Here is an 18,328-nt window from a genome sequence, read left to right as displayed (position 1 = left end):
AAATTTGTAAAAACTGTTACAAAGTAAGACAATAATACGTACATCTGTATTGCTATTCCGTGACAGTTTTAAGCTCCATCTACGACCGAACCCATGAGATTATATAGTTCCGAGATCTGTCTGTCGCTGATGCTCCCCTCACTGCCCCTTTCATGGCTTGAACTGGTTTGACATCTAACACGGAGTCAGTATTGTTAAAACAATGGGCGGCTTTGATATTTTGTCACGTCACTTTCTGTGGAATCACTATGCAACAGTGTCAGTAACCTTTTAGACAGCATTTACCTAATGCCTACGACTGTAACTTTAAATATTTTTGCCAAGATTGTCTAGTCATTTCTGTAAAAATTACGATGTAATTGTTCCATTATCTCTTGATTGATGATTGCTTATCCAATTAAGGTCAGGTCCATGTTATTAGTTCCGAATTGTCTTGTTCACATCTGATTCTATTTTGTCATGTCAGGCTTCTGTTAAATCACAGTGTTCGAGTGTCACAAATATCTTCAGCGTTGTATTAAAAAAGTTTATGTTCATAACATTATTTCAATAAATACACTACTACAAAATGCATCTAAGACAACAACGATTCGGTGCTTAAATCAGTGTGTAATCAATGCCACAACTAAAACGAAGCCCACCTGGTTTCGTCAATTGGTCAACCGATTTTGAATCTTTTGAATTAGTTGGTTTCCATTTTCGATTTAATCCTGGTCCTTATTTTCGGAAATTAAGTGTTCGAATGATATCTGAATATTTTGCGCATGTGCCATACCGCAGTTCAATAATCCTCACGTCTAATACGCTTTCAAATAGCTTTTTTATGCTCATACGACGGAAAATGATATATATATGGTATTTAAACCTTTCACTTATTCCTTTATTCCATTTTTTTTAAACCTTTTTTTGGAAATCAATGCTTTCTTTTCTAAAAATCGCAATAGTTAGGTTGACATAATGCCATATATTTGCTTGTTTCTCCAAAATGATTTATTTGAGCGTCCCGATCCACTAAGAGCTTAATAATCACTATGAAATGTACTAATATAATTAAATAAATGAGTATGACAATATTTAAAATCCAGAAAGGAAGTTTATTAAGTTATTCCATATATTTGCGTATTTATAGAAATACTTAGAAAAACTGTTCATGAGAATCTTTGGTGACAGATTTCATATCAGGTTCATCGTAGAAAGGGGTCTAGATAAGGCATAATTATATCGATATTCTGGTAAAATATAAAATTAGTTTAAAGGACCTGGTATTATAAGGGTCGAAATTGGCCCGCAAAATATTTTATCTGCTCTTTTGTGTGTATAATTTGAAACTCCTAAGTTTAAGCGTTAAAGTTGATATGATTAAATTAGGTTATGTACTTTTGATTGCGTATAAAAGCGCTCGAGGGACGTGAGCAACGTGCGAAAAGTCGTGACACGAACAAAGCAATAGTGCACAGAATATCACCCCAAAATAGTATGCATATATTTTTAGCATTAAGTTCATTTATAAATAACTGGTTATTGTTTTGAAAACATCCGGTAGGAAAATAAATACGTGAGATTTGTTGCATTAAAAAGTTAGAAAGTGACCAACGTGGAAATATGCATTTCAGAATAATTATTAATTTGGCGAATGTCTATCCTTATAATACCAGGTCCTTTAGATTTTAGAAATCTTTTATATTTCACTTTTTTCAATGCACAAACTATATTTCCTGGCATTTAAGTACGCAATATAAAATAGTTATCAGATATTGATACTATTTTGTTCTCCAATAATCAGGTCAGTTGGTTTACCTTATTTAAGGAGTTGTTTTCATTTTTGAAGCTATAATAAAAAGTAGATAGGATGTACACATGAACCTCATAAAACATTTCTACACAAAAAAGAATCTCGCACTGAAGGCGAAATCAAAATGTGAGATTCTATAAAAGATTCTCGACTTTGTCCACTGTATGCATACATCTTTGCACTACCTTAGAGAGCACGACGTACTATTTGAAGTTCGATTATAATAAAAAAAAAAACGTTCACTAAATCGGTGAAATAACGTTTTGTATCAAATAATTGGAATATGCATTGAAAGAATTTGTTTGGAAATCATAATTACGAAGAATAATATAATCATTTTTCAACGTATAGTATTTGGAAAAAGCATGTTTGCCTTAATGTTAAGTTCAATGTGCTTCCATCATTTTGATTTTGCTAAATGGACATAAGGGGAGAGTGCTCTCTATGCAAACATAGATATTAATGTGAGTAAAGGACCTACGGGGATACTTTAAGGTAAACAAAAGGGTAAACATTCCAAAAAAATAGAAAATCAACTCATATGCTTAGCGTTGCCATTGGTCGTCTTTACCTGGAAATATGCATTTCGGTGCTCAATCGATGAAAAACAACCAGTATTAAATGCTTTTGAGAGAATTACAGAAAGTAATTTTTAGAGTCATCTTAGTCTTTTCCTGTTTATAAGCGTATTAAGGCCGGGCCCCAATTATCTCGAAAACACTTAAGTCATATCTCAATCTCATTCTCAACTGTTATGGATGGCAAGGTCAATACTTTCATGAAAGGTACATTGAGATAAAAATATTTGAAGAAAAACTAATAAAGTGGATTTGTAAAATTCTTGCTCTAGAACTATTGTTCTATAAAATATTTATTTTTTCCCGCCATAATCAATGAACGAATGCGCATTAAAAATGTAAACATATATACATTTAAATCATGCTATGCGTGTATGGTGTAAAAGGAGTTCAGATGAGTTTGAGAATTAGTGTAAGTATGTTCGTGATTTTGGGACCAGGGCGATACCAAAACTGACCCCAGTAGCATGATTGCACAAACATGGTAGACGAACTGTTTAGCAGAATACGTTCTTTTAATCTTTACCTCCGGTAGTATGGTAAACAATAAAGGAGATCTATAAAAGGAAACTTGAAACACATTTCCACAGAAATCGGCCGATTGGATAGTTTACTCTCTTATCATAATTTATTTAGCAGACTGGGAGGGGTTCAGTGGTTCCAAAAGAGACGACGCACTTCATGCTCAGATGAAATACAAAGAACGGCTTTATTTCTTTCAGAAGTTGACGAGCTACATTTAGGGTATATCTTTAAAATTCGCTCATCGTTGTAAACATAGCCAAGTTATTCTTGGCTCTTTTTAACACGAGTATTTAAACGAATGCGTATAGGTTAAGGATCGTCATTTGCGATAAGATAAACAAGACGACAAGATAGCTCACTTAGTAGCACTTCTAGCTCATTATTCGTGGTTGGAAGTCCGATTCCCACATTCATCACATATTTTTATCGAGGTAAATATATTAGAAACCCACTTGCATTTTGCGAGCTGTTACAAGAATCGGCCAAGAAAAAAACTTGAAAAAAGTTCTACCAATTTCCTGAGAGGTACGTATTTTTCATTGTATTCTGCAAAATTTAAAATGATACTTCCCACATTCGAAGGCCGTCAATATCGTAAAACAGGCCAAGGGATTGATACAAAAATTAAGATATATATCAAGCAATAATTATTTTTAAATGTTGTTTTTATTATCTATCATAACAGGGTGAAGTTCGGAAGTTTTTATAAAAGCTTTTGTCAGAGTTTTCCGATTTTCCATTTTCTTGCCGGCAAATAAAAGTACCGTACTAATTTAGAACTATCCTTCCGGGGATGATAAATGACGTTTGATATGTAAAGAATTGTTTGCAATAATGATTTTTCTCTATATCTTTATATGCAAGAAGTAAAATGGTCATTTCATTGTTTTTCTATTTATCATCCGAAATCGCAAAAAAACTTTGAAAAACAAACACCTCGCAATGTTTTAATAATTCCTCCAAATTCTTATTTCATTAAAAAAAATAACCTCAATGTTTTAACAAGCGAATTTTATATATCCCTGTAAGTATATGCAAGCAGGTTCCTCGATGATTTCTAGAATAAAGTGACTTCTCTTTCAGAAGTACGTATTACTTTTCATTGTGTTCAAATAAATCCGACACTTATCTTCACACATTCAAAGTCCTTCAATATCGCCGAAAAATGCGTAGGCTATTTTTGCAAAAGTGATTGTTTACTCCATATTTATATATTCAAGATTTTAAACGGACATTTAACATTTTTTAGATTAAAAAACAACAACACCTGTGATGATTTTCTATAATTCCTGCAAAATCTTATTTTAATACTTTTTGTTTTGAACATCAAAGTTTCAAAGTGGTCCCCCGAAAAATATCTGAGGGGTCAATTATTTCAAGACTTAACATCCAGCCAGAAAGTTATTAATAGCCCCGTCTTTTTCTACTTTCGGTTTCAATGGTTATTTTCTTTTCTTTTCCAAACAGGTCTGGATTTGGTGTTAACCTTGTTTGTCTACTAGTTTACATTTCTTCGGGACCCACCATCTTGCAATTATATTTTCTATACAGGAGTGATATTTGTCAATACATAAGGTAAAACAATTTACGTATGCCTTCATATAATTTTAGATATTATCAAGATACAATTCTTTCGCCGCGGCTTGTAACATACAAATTTAAAAAATATCATATATACAATGTTGTCATAGAGTATTGATTTGTAGAAGGTTTAAAGACATTCAGTATAGGTATGTACTTTAAGGAGATCATGTTTCCATTTAGTCTGAAATGTATAGTATTAATTTCTGAAAATTATAGTCCACTTATTGATTGATATAATGGATTGATATATATACAATTGAATTCACGGTTGGATTGGTTCAACTGCTAACATACCTACATAAATGTTTAATCTCTGAAGTAATGCTATCTGTTAAATTCTGAACTACCAATGAGAGCAGGATAAAATATTCGAGGACCGATAATAAACAACAGTAGCACATTGTATAAAACTGGTTAGGTCTTTGGATTGGTTAAAGGTGGCCAAACTATATATTGATTGGTCAATATTTATCCGAAAATTAATATTAACCAATGGAATCATTTAAATGTTAAATCCTGTGGACAAAATGTCTATGTTTTAAACCATTGGATTCTTTTAACTAAAGTGAAATAATGATTTATCTAAATTATTTGAATTTTGCAAAAAAAAATCCATCGAAGGATTGGCTTGTAAATCGAATGTCATAAGTAATTATTTAACGTGTTGTTTTTGAAACCAAAACATTTGCTATATTGTTCTTCTATTATTCCAATTGTGTTTGTCTAGATTAGAAGAGGGCACTTTAAAATGGACGTAAAGGATAAAGACGCATTTCTGAAGATTCTGCCGGAATTTTGTCAAACGGTTGATCCCATGACACTCATCATTGACTTACCATGTTTATCCCAAACAGATAGGGTGAGTACTATGTTGTTGTTGTTGTGTTTTAATATAAATGAATAGATAACATCAAACGAATATGATTTCGAGATGAAAAAATATATCAATAGCCTTCAACGAAGTTGTCTTCGTGACAAGCAGGATTTCAGCAACGGTCCTGCATTCTTGGCTGAGGGATTGTGTATCCTTAAAATAGATTTCAAATTAAGTGTATGTAGTATTTTAGCCATACTATGGACTCCGCCTACCACATCCAGTTTAAATGATGAGTCTCTGGCATCATGATACTAGATGAATGTTTGCTTTGCATGTATGCAGTATGCAAATATTAAACAGTAAGCCATCCCGCGGGTCTGATTTTTTTCTAAATCCCGTTAACGGTCTGCTAACATTATCGCGACATGTAAACAAAAACACTACAATGTGAAGACTGAGTTATAAAAAATCCTTCACTTCGATAGGAATTGGATTATTCAGTCTTGCACGTCCGGTGTTTAAATCTATTGATACACTAGTAGTCACTTGTTTATGTAGCACTGTATCGAATGCCCGAGAAAACTCCATTTCCATATGTATTTTCCATGTAGGAACAGATCATGAACTCTCAGACAGGCGCTTTGCATGGTTCAACCTCTCTCGCCGCTCAGCTACTACACAGTGCTTTGATTCGGAGACAACAAGGATTCCGAGAGATCGTGTTGGCATTAAGGAAAAATGGTCGTGACGATCTAGCAGACAAAATGGATCCTGGTCATAACATCAACTAGCTGTATTGGTAGTGTTTGGAGTTTAATGATATAGAAGTAAATGTGTGAATCAGTGTTGGTTTGTACTTATTTAATTTAGCTCGATTGTGACGACAGCTTATAGTTGATAAGATCACTCTTGAGTCCGTTTCCTGGGCAGAAACCAGTACTGTGTCCTTCTTTGAAAGGCCATGAGAAAGTACCTCTGGTGGGGCTCGTACCCACACCCACTTAGGTGAGAGGCGGACTTCTATACCACAAGACCACTCTCACCCTTGAATCATTGTTGTTTGTTCGCCTCAATTTTATTTTCTTAATTCGATATGTATTTCTTTAGACCTTGCGGTAAATAGTTCAACAGAGTGAGCTAAATTGACATAAATTATTAGTGTTCAAAATCACATTTAGTCCAATTGGATGGCAATAATCTGTTTTCAAGTGAGTCATTTATTTTGAAAAATTACACGTAGTTGGTTTTAATTTTCATCTCCAAATGTTTTGTGAAAGGTAAGCGATTTATTTGCAACCAGGTACATATACAATGGCCAGTTGAAAGGTCACCGATTAAGTGTGAACCAGGCACAACTTAAGTGGTTCGGTTAAAGGAGAGCAGCATAGTGTGAACCTAGTTATATCTTAAGTGGTTCGGTTAAAGGAGAGCAGCATAGTGTGAACCTAGTTATATCTTAAGTGGTTCGGTTAAAGGAGAGCAGCATAGTGTGAACCTAGTTATATCTTAAGTGGTTCGGTTAAAGGAGAGCGCTTGCGTGTCAACCAGGCTCATAAACAGTGGCTTGGTGAAAGGAGAGCGCTTGCGTGTCAACCAGGCTCATAAACAGTGGCTCGGTGAAAGGAGAGCGCTTGAGTGTCAACCAGGCTCATAAACAGTGGCTCGGTGAAAGGAGAGCGCTTGAGTGTCAACCAGGCTCATAAACAGTGGCTTGGTGAAAGGAGAGCGCTTGAGTGTCAACCAGGCTCATAAACAGTGGCTTGGTGAAAGGAGAGCGCTTGAGTGTCAACCAGGCTCATAAACAGTGGCTTGGTGAAAGGAGAGCGCTTGAGTGTCAACCAGGCTCATAAACAGTGGCTTGGTGAAAGGAGAGCGCTTGAGTGTCAACCAGGCTCATAAACAGTGGCTTGGTGAAAGGAGAGCGCTTGAGTGTCAACCAGGCTCATAAACAGTGGCTTGGTGAAAGGAGAGCGCTTGAGTGTCAACCAGGCTCATAAACAGTGGCTTGGTGAAAGGAGAGCTCTTGAGTGTCAACCAGGCTCATAAACAGTGGCTTTGTGAAAGGAGAGCGCTTGAGTGTCAACCAGGCTCATAAACAGTGGCTTGGTGAAAGGAGAGCGCTTGAGTGTCAACCAGGCTCATAAACAGTGGCTTGGTGAAAGGAGAGCGCTTGAGTGTCAACCAGGCTCATAAATAGTGGCTTGGTGAAAGGAGAGCGCTTGAGTGTCAACCAGGCTCATAAACAGTGGCTTGGCTAATAAACAGTGGCTTGGTGAAAGGAGAGCGCTTGCGTGTCAACCAGGCTCATAAACAGTGGCTTGGTGAAAGGAGAGCGCTTGCGTGTCAACCTGGCGCATAAACAGCGGCTTGGTGAAAGGAGAGCGCTTGCGTGTCAACCAGGCTCATAAACAGTGGCTTGGTGAAAGGAAAGCGCTTGCGTGTCAACCAGGCTCATAAACAGTGGCTTGGTGAAAGGAGAGCGATCGAGTGTCAACCAGGCTCATAAACAGTGGCTTGGTGAAAGGAGAGCGATCGAGTGTCAACCAGGCTCATAAACAGTGGCTTTGTGAAAGGAGAGCGATCGAGTGTCAACCAGGCTCATAAACAGTGGCTTTGTGAAAGGAGAGCGATCGAGTGTCACACAGGCTCATAAACAGTGGCTTTGTGAAAGGAGAGCGATCGAGTGTCACACAGGCTCATAAACAGTGGCTTGGTGAAAGGAGAGCGCTTGAGTGTCACCCAGGCTCATAAACAGTGGCTTGGTGAAAGGAGAGCGCTTGAGTGTCAACCAGGCTCATAAACAGTGGCTTGGTGAAAGGAGAGCTCTTGAGTGTCACCCATGCTCATAAACAGTGGCTTGGTGAAAGGAGAGCGATCGAGTGTCAACCAGGCTCATAAACAGTGGCTTGGTGAAAGGAGAGCGATCGAGTGTCAACCAGGCTCATAAACAGTGGCTTGGTGAAAGGAGAGCGATCGAGTGTCAACCAGGCTCATAAACAGTGGCTTTGTGAAAGGAGAGCGATCGAGTGTCAACCAGGCTCATAAACAGTGGCTTGGTGAAAGGAGAGCGCTTGAGTGTCACCCAGGCTCATAAACAGTGGCTTTGTGAAAGGAGAGCGATCGAGTGTCAATCAGGCAAAAAACAATGGTCTGGTGAATAGTGAGCGATTTAGTGATCAGGCAAATCTGCAGTGATTTGCTATTTTATATTAAGCGCGATAATAACTGTTGATGTAAAATTATATCTCACTGTTTTGTAAATACACGAAAGTGCAATATTCTCAAATCCCACCTTATAACAATAGTCGAGATAATTTAAATTCATTCCGGCCATTTCCAGATAATTCTCTTAGAAAGCAATGCTCTTTTCGAAGCTTAAAACATTGAGACATTGATTATTCCATACATTTCGAGAGTGCTACTGAAAAGATCATACATATATTTAAAAAAAACCTATGATGAGGTAAAATGATAACATTAATAATGCTTTGTCATTGGCACAGAATTAATCAGTTCAAACGTCTTTACGCGAACATACGTATTTTGCTGCTTGCTCGATGAAATATAATCGATATATTACTGAAACAAACACTAACCATCTAATCGAATATACAGTGTATTCAATTCTCTGTAAGACTACAATGTCAAGTGTGAAAGGCTTGTACAACAGAATACAAATTTGCCATATTTTGATGCAACGGGTTCCGAATGTTTCTTCAAATATCTAAGCACTTTGCCTTAAATTATTTGTTGAAATACATTTTAAATCGAACATTAAAGTATTTTAACCACTCTGTACAACTACCCTGTCATGTGTTTAAGGCTTGTCCAATAGACAAAAGTTTTGCCAGCTTATGATTTTATGGGATTCCATATAATAGCTTAGCTCATTGTCATTTTGTTGTTTGATAACAATTTTGAAATGTATCTGCCTTTACCATACGGGTGTAAACCATGAGCTCCCAGTTGGACAAACGTGATAGATGACTTTTAGCTGATGTAACCCATTAAAGCAATTATCATCTGGGCGGGATCAACTCTGAGCCCGGAAGCACGATTTGAACAACCCTTTAGTTGATGCTACATTATATATCTAAGCCCTTTATGATTAGCAGTTTTAGCATTTTATTATACAAATCTAGCATTGGTTCTAATCTTGTATTTGAAGCGAATATAACTAAGGGAGATCAATGCAGCTTCTGTGATAAGAGGCAGACACTTAAAACAACAAGGCCAGTCCACAAGGGCTGGGGCTCGTCGTTATGTCACACCCAACACACGCCCCCCCCCCCCATATCAGTAAGAAAAAAAACAAGTCAAACAATATTAATTATTTTTTGTAATTGATGTGGGGGAGCGTGGCTATAGGGGTGTGGCATATCCGTGCACCCTGTCCCTGTAGGTCCGTCTCACTCTCAATGTCCTGCGAGAAGTGAAAAAGCGGTTCCAGAGCGGACGGCACACTTTGTAATGCAATGTAATGCAATGAGAACATAGTCAAAAATAGATCCGCGCGATTTGTACTGAAGTGAACTAATCGTTTTATTCTTCTTTCGATTTCAATGGTTATTCCCAGATCTGACAGTGTTTCCATATTGGCATTGGGATATGACTGATTACTAATACAAATCCACACAAGAAGTGATCAAAGTATCGACTTTAGGTAAGATATTTTACGTAGATTTTCTTAAAATACAAGTAGGAAATACAGTTTGAAAATGGAGAACTTAGAATATATATGTATATATTTAAATGATGTCATAAATATTGATTTGGTTAAGGTTTAAAGAATCTACAGATAATTCATTTATCTCTAATTGTTCATAATAGTCTGCATTTAACTTTTAATGTATAAATTGAATGATATCTACAGTGTCTCTTAACTTTTGCATTACATTAGCATTCGACGAACAGCTTCATTGTACGTGTGTATGGACCTTGAAGTAATGTTAAATATTTGTAAATGTACTCTCTTCCTGTTTCATGTATCACGTTTTTTTATACTCGCAAGTATGAACATTGAGACAAATCATAAAACAGGAAATAAAGAAAACATATGTGCAACAAATTAACAGCTAAATACAGCTTAATCAATATTGAAGTCACATTAAGCAAACAGGGCTACGTTTATCCATAGGCGACAGTTCTGTTAAAAGGACCCACCCTATGGCGTCCCCCCCCCAAAAAAATAAAAATAATAAAAAACAGCCCAAAACACATCATTATTATTATAATTATTGTTACAGGACACGAAAAGTATATACTGTATTGATAAGTAAATGATCGTGAAAGTTTGGGTTGATGTATAGGTTTCCGTGATAAATAGGGATGGGGGTGGGGGTACAATGATAACTTTGAATTAGATAGAAAGGGAGACGTAGAACATAAACCACATCTGAAGAAAAGGACATTTAGTTATTTAATGTCAAAACGAAATACGAGGTTGCAATCATCATATCATATTTAAACGATTAGTATTTTAAGAGTCCAAACAACCGCGTGTAGTTATCATAAAGTAAACAAGTATCTTGACTTAAATCATGACACTAAATATAGCTTTAAATTGGTCTTACCAAAACTTACCATTATAACACTAATTGAACTTCAAAAAATTAGAGGATAAAGTTCACTTTGAATACTATTTTTGAAAATTAAATTTTTAATTGATTAGTACCCGTATCGCTTGAATTACTTTGTTTATAGAACTCATTGTCTTTAGTAGTTATGTAAAAATAGGTACATTTTTGACTAGTATGATGAAAACAGAATCCCCATTCTTCTAGTTCAGGCATTAAAATTGGACAAAAGCACATTACAGGAACTATAATATAAAACAACTCTTACAATGCTAATCTCCACAATTTTAGATAGTATCACATAAGAGAAACCATAAAAAGGAGAGCCTTGCCAATAGTGTCAAAGTTGCAATGTTTGCTAAAATATGGAAGAAATTCAAGTTTCTTCCATTGGTTTTATAATCTTTTTCCTTGACCTTGTTTTTCTGCTGAGTATCGAGGTACAGCCTTATATTTGAAGGAGGAGTCCTAAAAATGAACAAAAACGAACAAAAAAGACTTCGACAGTGTATGCCGGACTGGAACCGGACAATTGATCCCATGGACATAATCATTGACTTGCCATGTTTATCCGAAACTGATAGGGTAAGTGTTATTAACAGAGAACGAAATGTCATAAACGTATACATCCCTTGACGAGCAGGGATCATTTCGGCCTATACCTGTTTTTAAAAAAACACACAACAAAAACCCTTGTTAATAAGACGCATTAATAAATGATTAATTACAGTTTCATTAAATAACGTTGTTTTCAACATTAAAAGTTGAAATGACGTCGAATGATTTAGAACATCATCACGTGACATGTGAGGTAGCAGAGGTCCGTAAGCCAATTGAAAGTTGCCGCTGTTCGTGGTTGCAGTGAAACAAAGTTTGAGGAGACAAACTGTCCGAAAAACAACATATATTAATGATCAGTGGCATTCGGCAAGATGTCTTCATTGTGTGTTAAAAATGCCTCCAGCGTTTGGATAAATGTAAAAGGACAAATGTACAGATAAAAAAAACAAGGTCCTTAACTTTGATAGGAATTGGACTCTTTACTCTTTTGTGATGAACATAGAAATACTAGTGATCACGAGTCTATGTAGTGTGGAACTTTAGAAGCCGGCCGTAAGGCGGTTCCTTTTTCATTGTGTTCATGGTAAAAGGCGTTGATAGTTAGATAATTACAATAAACTACTTTCAATTGCCCCGAGAATGTAAACGGTTGAATGGTCGTATTTGATTAATAAATAATTATTTATGCTGAATATTGTTATGTTATACATTGTATATCGGATGTGCTGTACATGCATTGGTGTTTTTAATATTTGTTATTTAAAATAGTTTAAATTCAACCAATTACTGGCCCATTGACAAAAAACCGCAGATGACATATAGATATGGTAACACAAAGTAGATTGGCGATGAAGGGCGTTAGAAAACACGCACACAGAAGGTGTTAGAAATCGCAGATAACATATACTGTGTAAAGGTCTCAAGTCCGTACTTTATAGATGCAAATTTAATACTCTTCCTAGACATTTACATTCATAGACCTGCACAATTGTTCCAGCGCCATTGATGCCATTCTTCAACTTTCTCTTATATGAATCTTATCTCTTTCAATGTAGCAACGAATACAGAATTCACAGATAGGCGTTGTCCATGGCTGCAGCGCTCTCGCCGCTGGGAGTCTTTTCAGCGCTTTGATTCAGAAGAAACAAGGCTTCCGAGAGTTTGTGTTGGCGTTACGAAGACACAGACATAATAGTCAGGCAGAAAAATTAGACCCTGGTCATGACATTCAAGGTGGTATCAAATTTTCATTTTATTTTTATTTTTGTAATAACCGAGTTGTGAACAAACATTTTCAAATAGATTTACAACTGTTAAACAATATGATCGCTTACTTCATCATATTGATTAATGATAACAATCATGTGACCAATGTTTATTAAGTGTAACCAAGGTAACGACTTGTGCGAAACTATTTCTTTATGCAGAGGAAGACGCCTCCTCCAGTTTGGCTGCAAATTCTCCCCAAGATATACCAGTTGGTGCAAGCAGCGGAACGTCCTCGACCTCCATCCTCTGCACTATTAATGAACAAGACAAGCATCTTGGAAATAGTAATTTGAAGTCCAGAAATGAAACTGTATCGAACGCTGACATGAAAAGTAAGAAAATCGTCAAAGACATTTCCCCTTATTCAGCGGATAAAATAACAGAACCAAACATTGGATCACTGGGTAACGCTGAAACCAAACACTACCTAAACATGTCCGATACATTAACTGCTAATTTGTTTGCGGAGGATTCAGATTCTGACAATGATAAAGAAACCAATAATGACACTGATGGTAGTCGGAACAGTACAAAAGAGTCAAATTTAGGTCCAAGTGACCGAAATGTCCGTCATCTGAAACCAGATGAAATCAGATTTAACCTAAACATTGATACTGTTGATAGCGTTGATATACAACGCGAGGAAATGCTGTATAATTCTAACAAACAACAGATGATGTTGTTGAAGGATAGCAGTACCTCTGAAATGAAACCAAATTTGACAGGATCTTTTGACACTGGAGATAATTTTGTCAGTCAAGGGAAATTACCTTGTGATGCACCTCCCTGCCAGAGAGAAATATTCCATGATTATGAAACGTTAAAGGAGAAATCTAGTTGCTCACGTGATGATATGAAGCAGAATGTTCAGACAGTGTTGAATGGTCCACAGTCAACCTCACGCGAGTTACAACTAAAACGACATGAACTGCGAACTCAAGTATTACAGGACACGATTAAAAACGAAAGTGGCTATAAAGACGTGCGTTCCGCAATATTTCTTTCCGCATCAACAACTGGAGATTTGTCAAGCACTGTGTTATCTAAATCCGATACTGCACGCGATTTTGACCAAAAGGCTGTACAGAATTCCAAAGAAGAAACATTCCAAAAACAGGAAGTGGTCGATGCCATCGCAGGTGTGCCATGTAACATAGGCAAAGAGCACACAAGACAAACACGAGAAAAACATAGTTATAAGGCATACGTAGATCACTCACTTGAAGACAGACGTATACCTGTCCCCAAACACATAGATAGTGATGATGAAATCGATAGTATACGAGAAAAAGGGAAAAACAAAAGATGGCCAGGAATTGATGCAAGTTGTAAAACAAAGAATTCTGCGTTTAACGATCATGATTCTGTTTCCTGGAGTAGCGAGGAACTAAGTGTCAGTACTTCAACACAGTTTGAAAATAAACTCACTGAATCACATGACAATGTATCGGAGCAACCACGTGGTGTTACCGGGCAAAGTGAAGATGAATCTTTTATAAACGATTATCAAAATACAAGAGGAGATGCAACAGAAGTGAAAGAAAAGGAATTGCCACTGAATTACGAACAGCAATCGGGTGTTATTGAGCAATCTGTGAACGAATGTAATATAATAAATTACCCCAGTCTAGGGCTAGATGCAGCTCAACCCGAAGAAAACGGTTTGTCTCCTGGGTTTGACCAGACACGTGATTTGACTGGGCAAAGAGGAGATAAAGAGTTTACAAACAATACCTCCAGCACTGGAGAACAAGCAACACAAACCAAATCAAATATTATGTCCCCAAATGTTGACCAGTCACGTGATTTGACTAAGCAAATGGAAGATGGACAGTTCACAAACAATCGCTCCAGTACTGGAGAAGAAGCCATACAAACCGAATCAAATGTTTTGTTTCAAAATGTTGACCAGTCACGTGATTTGACTGAGCAAAGAGAAAATGGACAGTTCACAAACAATCGCTCCAGTACTGGAGAAGAAGCCATACAAACCGAATCAAATTTTTTGTTTCCAAATGTTGACCAGTCACGTAATTTGACTGAGCAAAGAGAAAATGAACAGTTCACAAACAATCTCTCCATAACTGGAGAAGAAACAACACAGACAGAACCCAATGGTGTGTCTCCAAATTTAGAGCATCCCCGTGATGTAAGTGTATGTTTGGAAGAGGCCAAAGAACAGTCAAGAGAAACACGTTTCCAATCTCTATACAGATATATTAGCGATGCAGTGTCAGCTTTTTCATATATGCATGGGCATTTAATGTAGTGAAAAAGGTACAGTTCGATATGACAAAACGTTTTATTTGATAATATGCATTCATTGTAAAAATACACAAAAAAACGCTGGATCGTGATATGGATACATCAACTATGTTTTATATATAAATTGTTGAATATTAGGAAAGAAATACTTAAATTGTATATATATATGTTGTAGTTTTTATTTTATAATTATTCGGTTATGTGTGAATGATATAAATTATGTATAACATTTTTGCCTTTGCTATTTCACCACATAATTCTACTGTTGCTTGATCATAGAAATTGCATATCGAAATTAATCATAAATGAATTTATTGATACACCGTAGTACACAATTGATCATTTGCATGGGTACATTGTAAAACATGGTAGTCAATGTGTGATTGTTTGGCGACAAGTATAATTTCATTGATATCTAAGCATGTGTTGAGAACAATAAGAATGTGATTTTTCATGTATTGAAGTTTTTTTTTGTATTATTTTTGTAGCTTTCATACGTCCATCTTTGCAAATCAGATTTAGAATGTTTCATATAAGATTGTAAATATACACTATCATTTAATGCATGTAGTCTGTAATTTGTTGCACTTGAACTCACATAGGACTTTGCCTTGACCCCACATAAGGAATTGCCTTGACCTCACATAGGACTTTGCCTTGCCCTCACATAGGACTTTGCCTTGACTTACATAGGACTTTGCCTTGACCTCACATAGGACATTGCCTTGACCTCACATAGGACATTGCCTTGTACTCATATAGGACTTTGCCTTGACCTCACATAGGACATTGCCTTGAACTCACATAGGGCATTGCCTTGAACTCACATAAGACTGTGCCTTGACCTCACATAGGACATTGCCTTGAACTCACATACAGGACATTGCCTTGACCTCATATGTAGGACATTGCCTTGACCTCACATAGGAAATTGCCTTGACCTCATATGTAGGGCATTGCCTTGACCTCACATAGGAAATTGCCTTGACCTCACATAAGACATTACTTTGATCTCACATAGGAAATTGCCTTGACCTCATATGTAGGGCATTGCCTTGACCTCACATAGGAAATTGCCTTGACCTCACATAGGACATTACCTCGACCTCCATTAGCGCTTTGCCTCGATCTCACATAGGACTTTGCCTTGACACCACATAGGCCATTGCCTTGACATTGCCTTGACCTCACATAGGACATAACCTTGACATTGCCTTGACCTCACATAGGACATAACCTTAACATTGCCTTTAACTCACATAGGACATAACCTTGGCATTATTTTAACTCACGAAGGACACTGCCTTGACATTGCCTTTAAGTCACACAGGACACTGCCTTGACATTGCCTTTAACTCACATAGGACACTGCCTTGGCATTGCCTTTAACTCACATAGGACACTGACTTGGCATTGCCTTTAACTCACATAGGACACTGACTTGGCATTGCCTTTAACTCACATAGGACATAACCTTGACATTGCCTAGCCAGCGGGACAAAATGTGACATTGTCAGCGAAATATGTGTGTATGGAAAAGGATTCTGCACCAACATGAAAAGTCGAATTTTCCACCACATTACCAATACCGATGAAAAAAATAACAATTGAAAATTTATGTTCTTCTAACACAAGAACCACGGCTCAACATACTCTTAAGGAGAAGCATACAACATCATATAGGCATACAGTGGTCAAAACAAGCTTGTAATTATTGTTCTCCGCCTTAATACTGTCGCCTCACGGCATTTCTATGAAAAAAACAGTATATCAACAAGTTGAAATAAATTTACATTTTTAATACTTGAAAGGTAAATAATCACTCTCCGAAAAATATGTTAAAAAAAACATTACCAGCTAATGAAAATTGGTTAAATCTGCCAGAACGTAAGACAATAATACGTACATCTGCAGAGCTGCTCCGTGACAGTTTTGAGTTATATCCAAGACTGGACCCATGATGTTGTTTATTACTGAGATATCTTGCGTGTCTCGGATGTCCTCTTCGCGTGTTATTTTGTGCCCTTCACTGCCATTTTCACGGCATAATCAGGGTTTGACTTCTTACACGAAGATAGTCCTGTTAAATCACTTTTTGTTATGTCACTATCTGTGGAATCACGATGGAGTCACAATGTAACAATGTCAGTACCATCCAACGCAGCTTTTGCCTAATGCCTACGACATTAATGTTAAATTGTTTTTTCCAAGATTGTCTAGTCATTTTCTGTAACATTGCGATGTAACAGTACCATTATTTCTGCCTAACCAAATTGGGTCGAGTCGATGTTATTAGTTCCGAAATGTTTTTTTAACACCTGCTTCTCCTTTTGTCGTACCATGCTTCTGTTAAATCCCATTTTTCGAGTGCCACAATTTTTTTTTTGGATTGTGTTGAATAATGTTTCTGTACAAATGTTTTTTTCAATAAATATAAAAATTCAACCGAAAAGATTCAGTGCTTATATCAGTGGGTATTCAAAACAACAAGTTTGCAATGTCAGCATTATTAGTAGCTTAGGATGACGCCAACTTAAATCCTCCAATGGTCAGTCGATTTTGAACCTTCCGAAGCGGTGGGATTCCATTTTCGATTTATTTTGGTGCATACTTTCGGAAAACAGGAGGTGTTCGTATTCTAATTTTCTTAATTATATCAAACATATTACATATGTCAAGCATGAACCTGAGCGTTTTAATAGTTTCTGTCCGGTCCATACCGTTGAAAACAACTTTCTTCATTTCCATACCACTGAAAATGATAATTTCGTTTGAACAAATAACACGTATTCCTTTCAATCTTATATATAAAGGCCATTTTTCGAAATTGACCAATATCTTCGAAATTAACCTTATCTTTTTTTTTAAAAATTGCAATATTGAGGTCGACACTTCCCTATATTTTCGCTATATATCTTTCAAAATGTTTTATTTTAACACACTGAACAGACGGTCCTGTAAAAATCCACTCAGCGCTACTAAAGTATACCACTACGATCTAGCAACAATAGCTACCAAGAATCACTTAGATGCCAAAACTCCTAAGGACTACCAAGAAATACTTCAACACCACTATGAAATGTAATAATGTAATTAAATAAATGAGTATGACAATATCTGAAATACAGAAAGAAAGTTTATTCTCAGGTTGTTCTATGTATTTGTGTATTTATAGGAAAACTGATTATGAGAATTTGAGAAGTTGGTTTCATTTGAGTAGTTAGTTTCCCTTATTTGAGAAGTCGGTTTCATTTGAGTAGTTAGTTTCCCTAATTTGACAAGTTGGTTTCATTTGAGTAGTTAGTTTCCCTAATTTGACAAGTTGGTTTCATATGAGTAGTTAGTTTCCCTAATTTGAGAA

The 18,328-nt window shown here is 36.4% G+C and overlaps 2 protein-coding genes and 1 long non-coding RNA gene across 4 annotated transcripts in view; 2 read left to right on the top strand and 1 right to left on the bottom strand.

The window, feature by feature from the left end:
- Positions 1–17,958, bottom strand: part of LOC128211363 (uncharacterized) — a 102,915-nt gene extending 84,957 nt beyond the window's left edge. Inside the window, exon 1 of one of the 2 annotated variants that reach the window (XM_052916080.1) lies at positions 16,874–17,958. The gene's annotated coding sequence lies outside the window, so the exon portion shown is untranslated. Of the gene's footprint in view, positions 1–42; positions 183–16,873 lie in introns of those variants that run through there. The other variant, XM_052916081.1, reaches the window with a different exon arrangement.
- LOC128211372 (uncharacterized) lies at positions 4,334–6,140 on the top strand. Its single transcript, XR_008257274.1, has 3 exons — positions 4,334–4,470; positions 5,207–5,338; positions 5,908–6,140. It is a non-coding gene; the product is annotated as an uncharacterized LOC128211372 (long non-coding RNA).
- LOC128211366 (uncharacterized) lies at positions 9,801–15,529 on the top strand. Its single transcript, XM_052916085.1, has 4 exons — positions 9,801–9,959; positions 11,333–11,457; positions 12,489–12,666; positions 12,861–15,529. The coding sequence occupies exons 2-4, from the start codon at positions 11,347–11,349 to the stop codon at positions 14,969–14,971; spliced, it is 2,400 nt and encodes a 799-aa protein (XP_052772045.1). The 5' UTR covers positions 9,801–9,959; positions 11,333–11,346; the 3' UTR covers positions 14,972–15,529.
- Positions 17,959–18,328: the final 370 nt, after the last annotated feature.

This window comes from Mya arenaria, chromosome 12 (assembly GCF_026914265.1).
Source record: "Mya arenaria isolate MELC-2E11 chromosome 12, ASM2691426v1".
In the NCBI taxonomy this organism is placed as follows: Eukaryota; Metazoa; Mollusca; class Bivalvia; order Myida; family Myidae; genus Mya; species Mya arenaria.
The sequence above is the reverse complement of the archived record's forward strand: the minus strand, read 5'-3'. Positions and strand labels throughout refer to the sequence as shown.

Coding starts and splice junctions, on each gene's coding strand:
- LOC128211366 (XM_052916085.1), top strand. CDS start 11,347: ATGAACAAAAACGAACAAAAAAGACTTCGACAGTGTATGCCGGACTGG. Junction 11,458..12,488: donor GTTTATCCGAAACTGATAGG/GTAAGTGTTATT, acceptor CTTTCAATGTAG/CAACGAATACAGAATTCACA. Junction 12,667..12,860: donor CCCTGGTCATGACATTCAAG/GTGGTATCAAAT, acceptor TTCTTTATGCAG/AGGAAGACGCCTCCTCCAGT.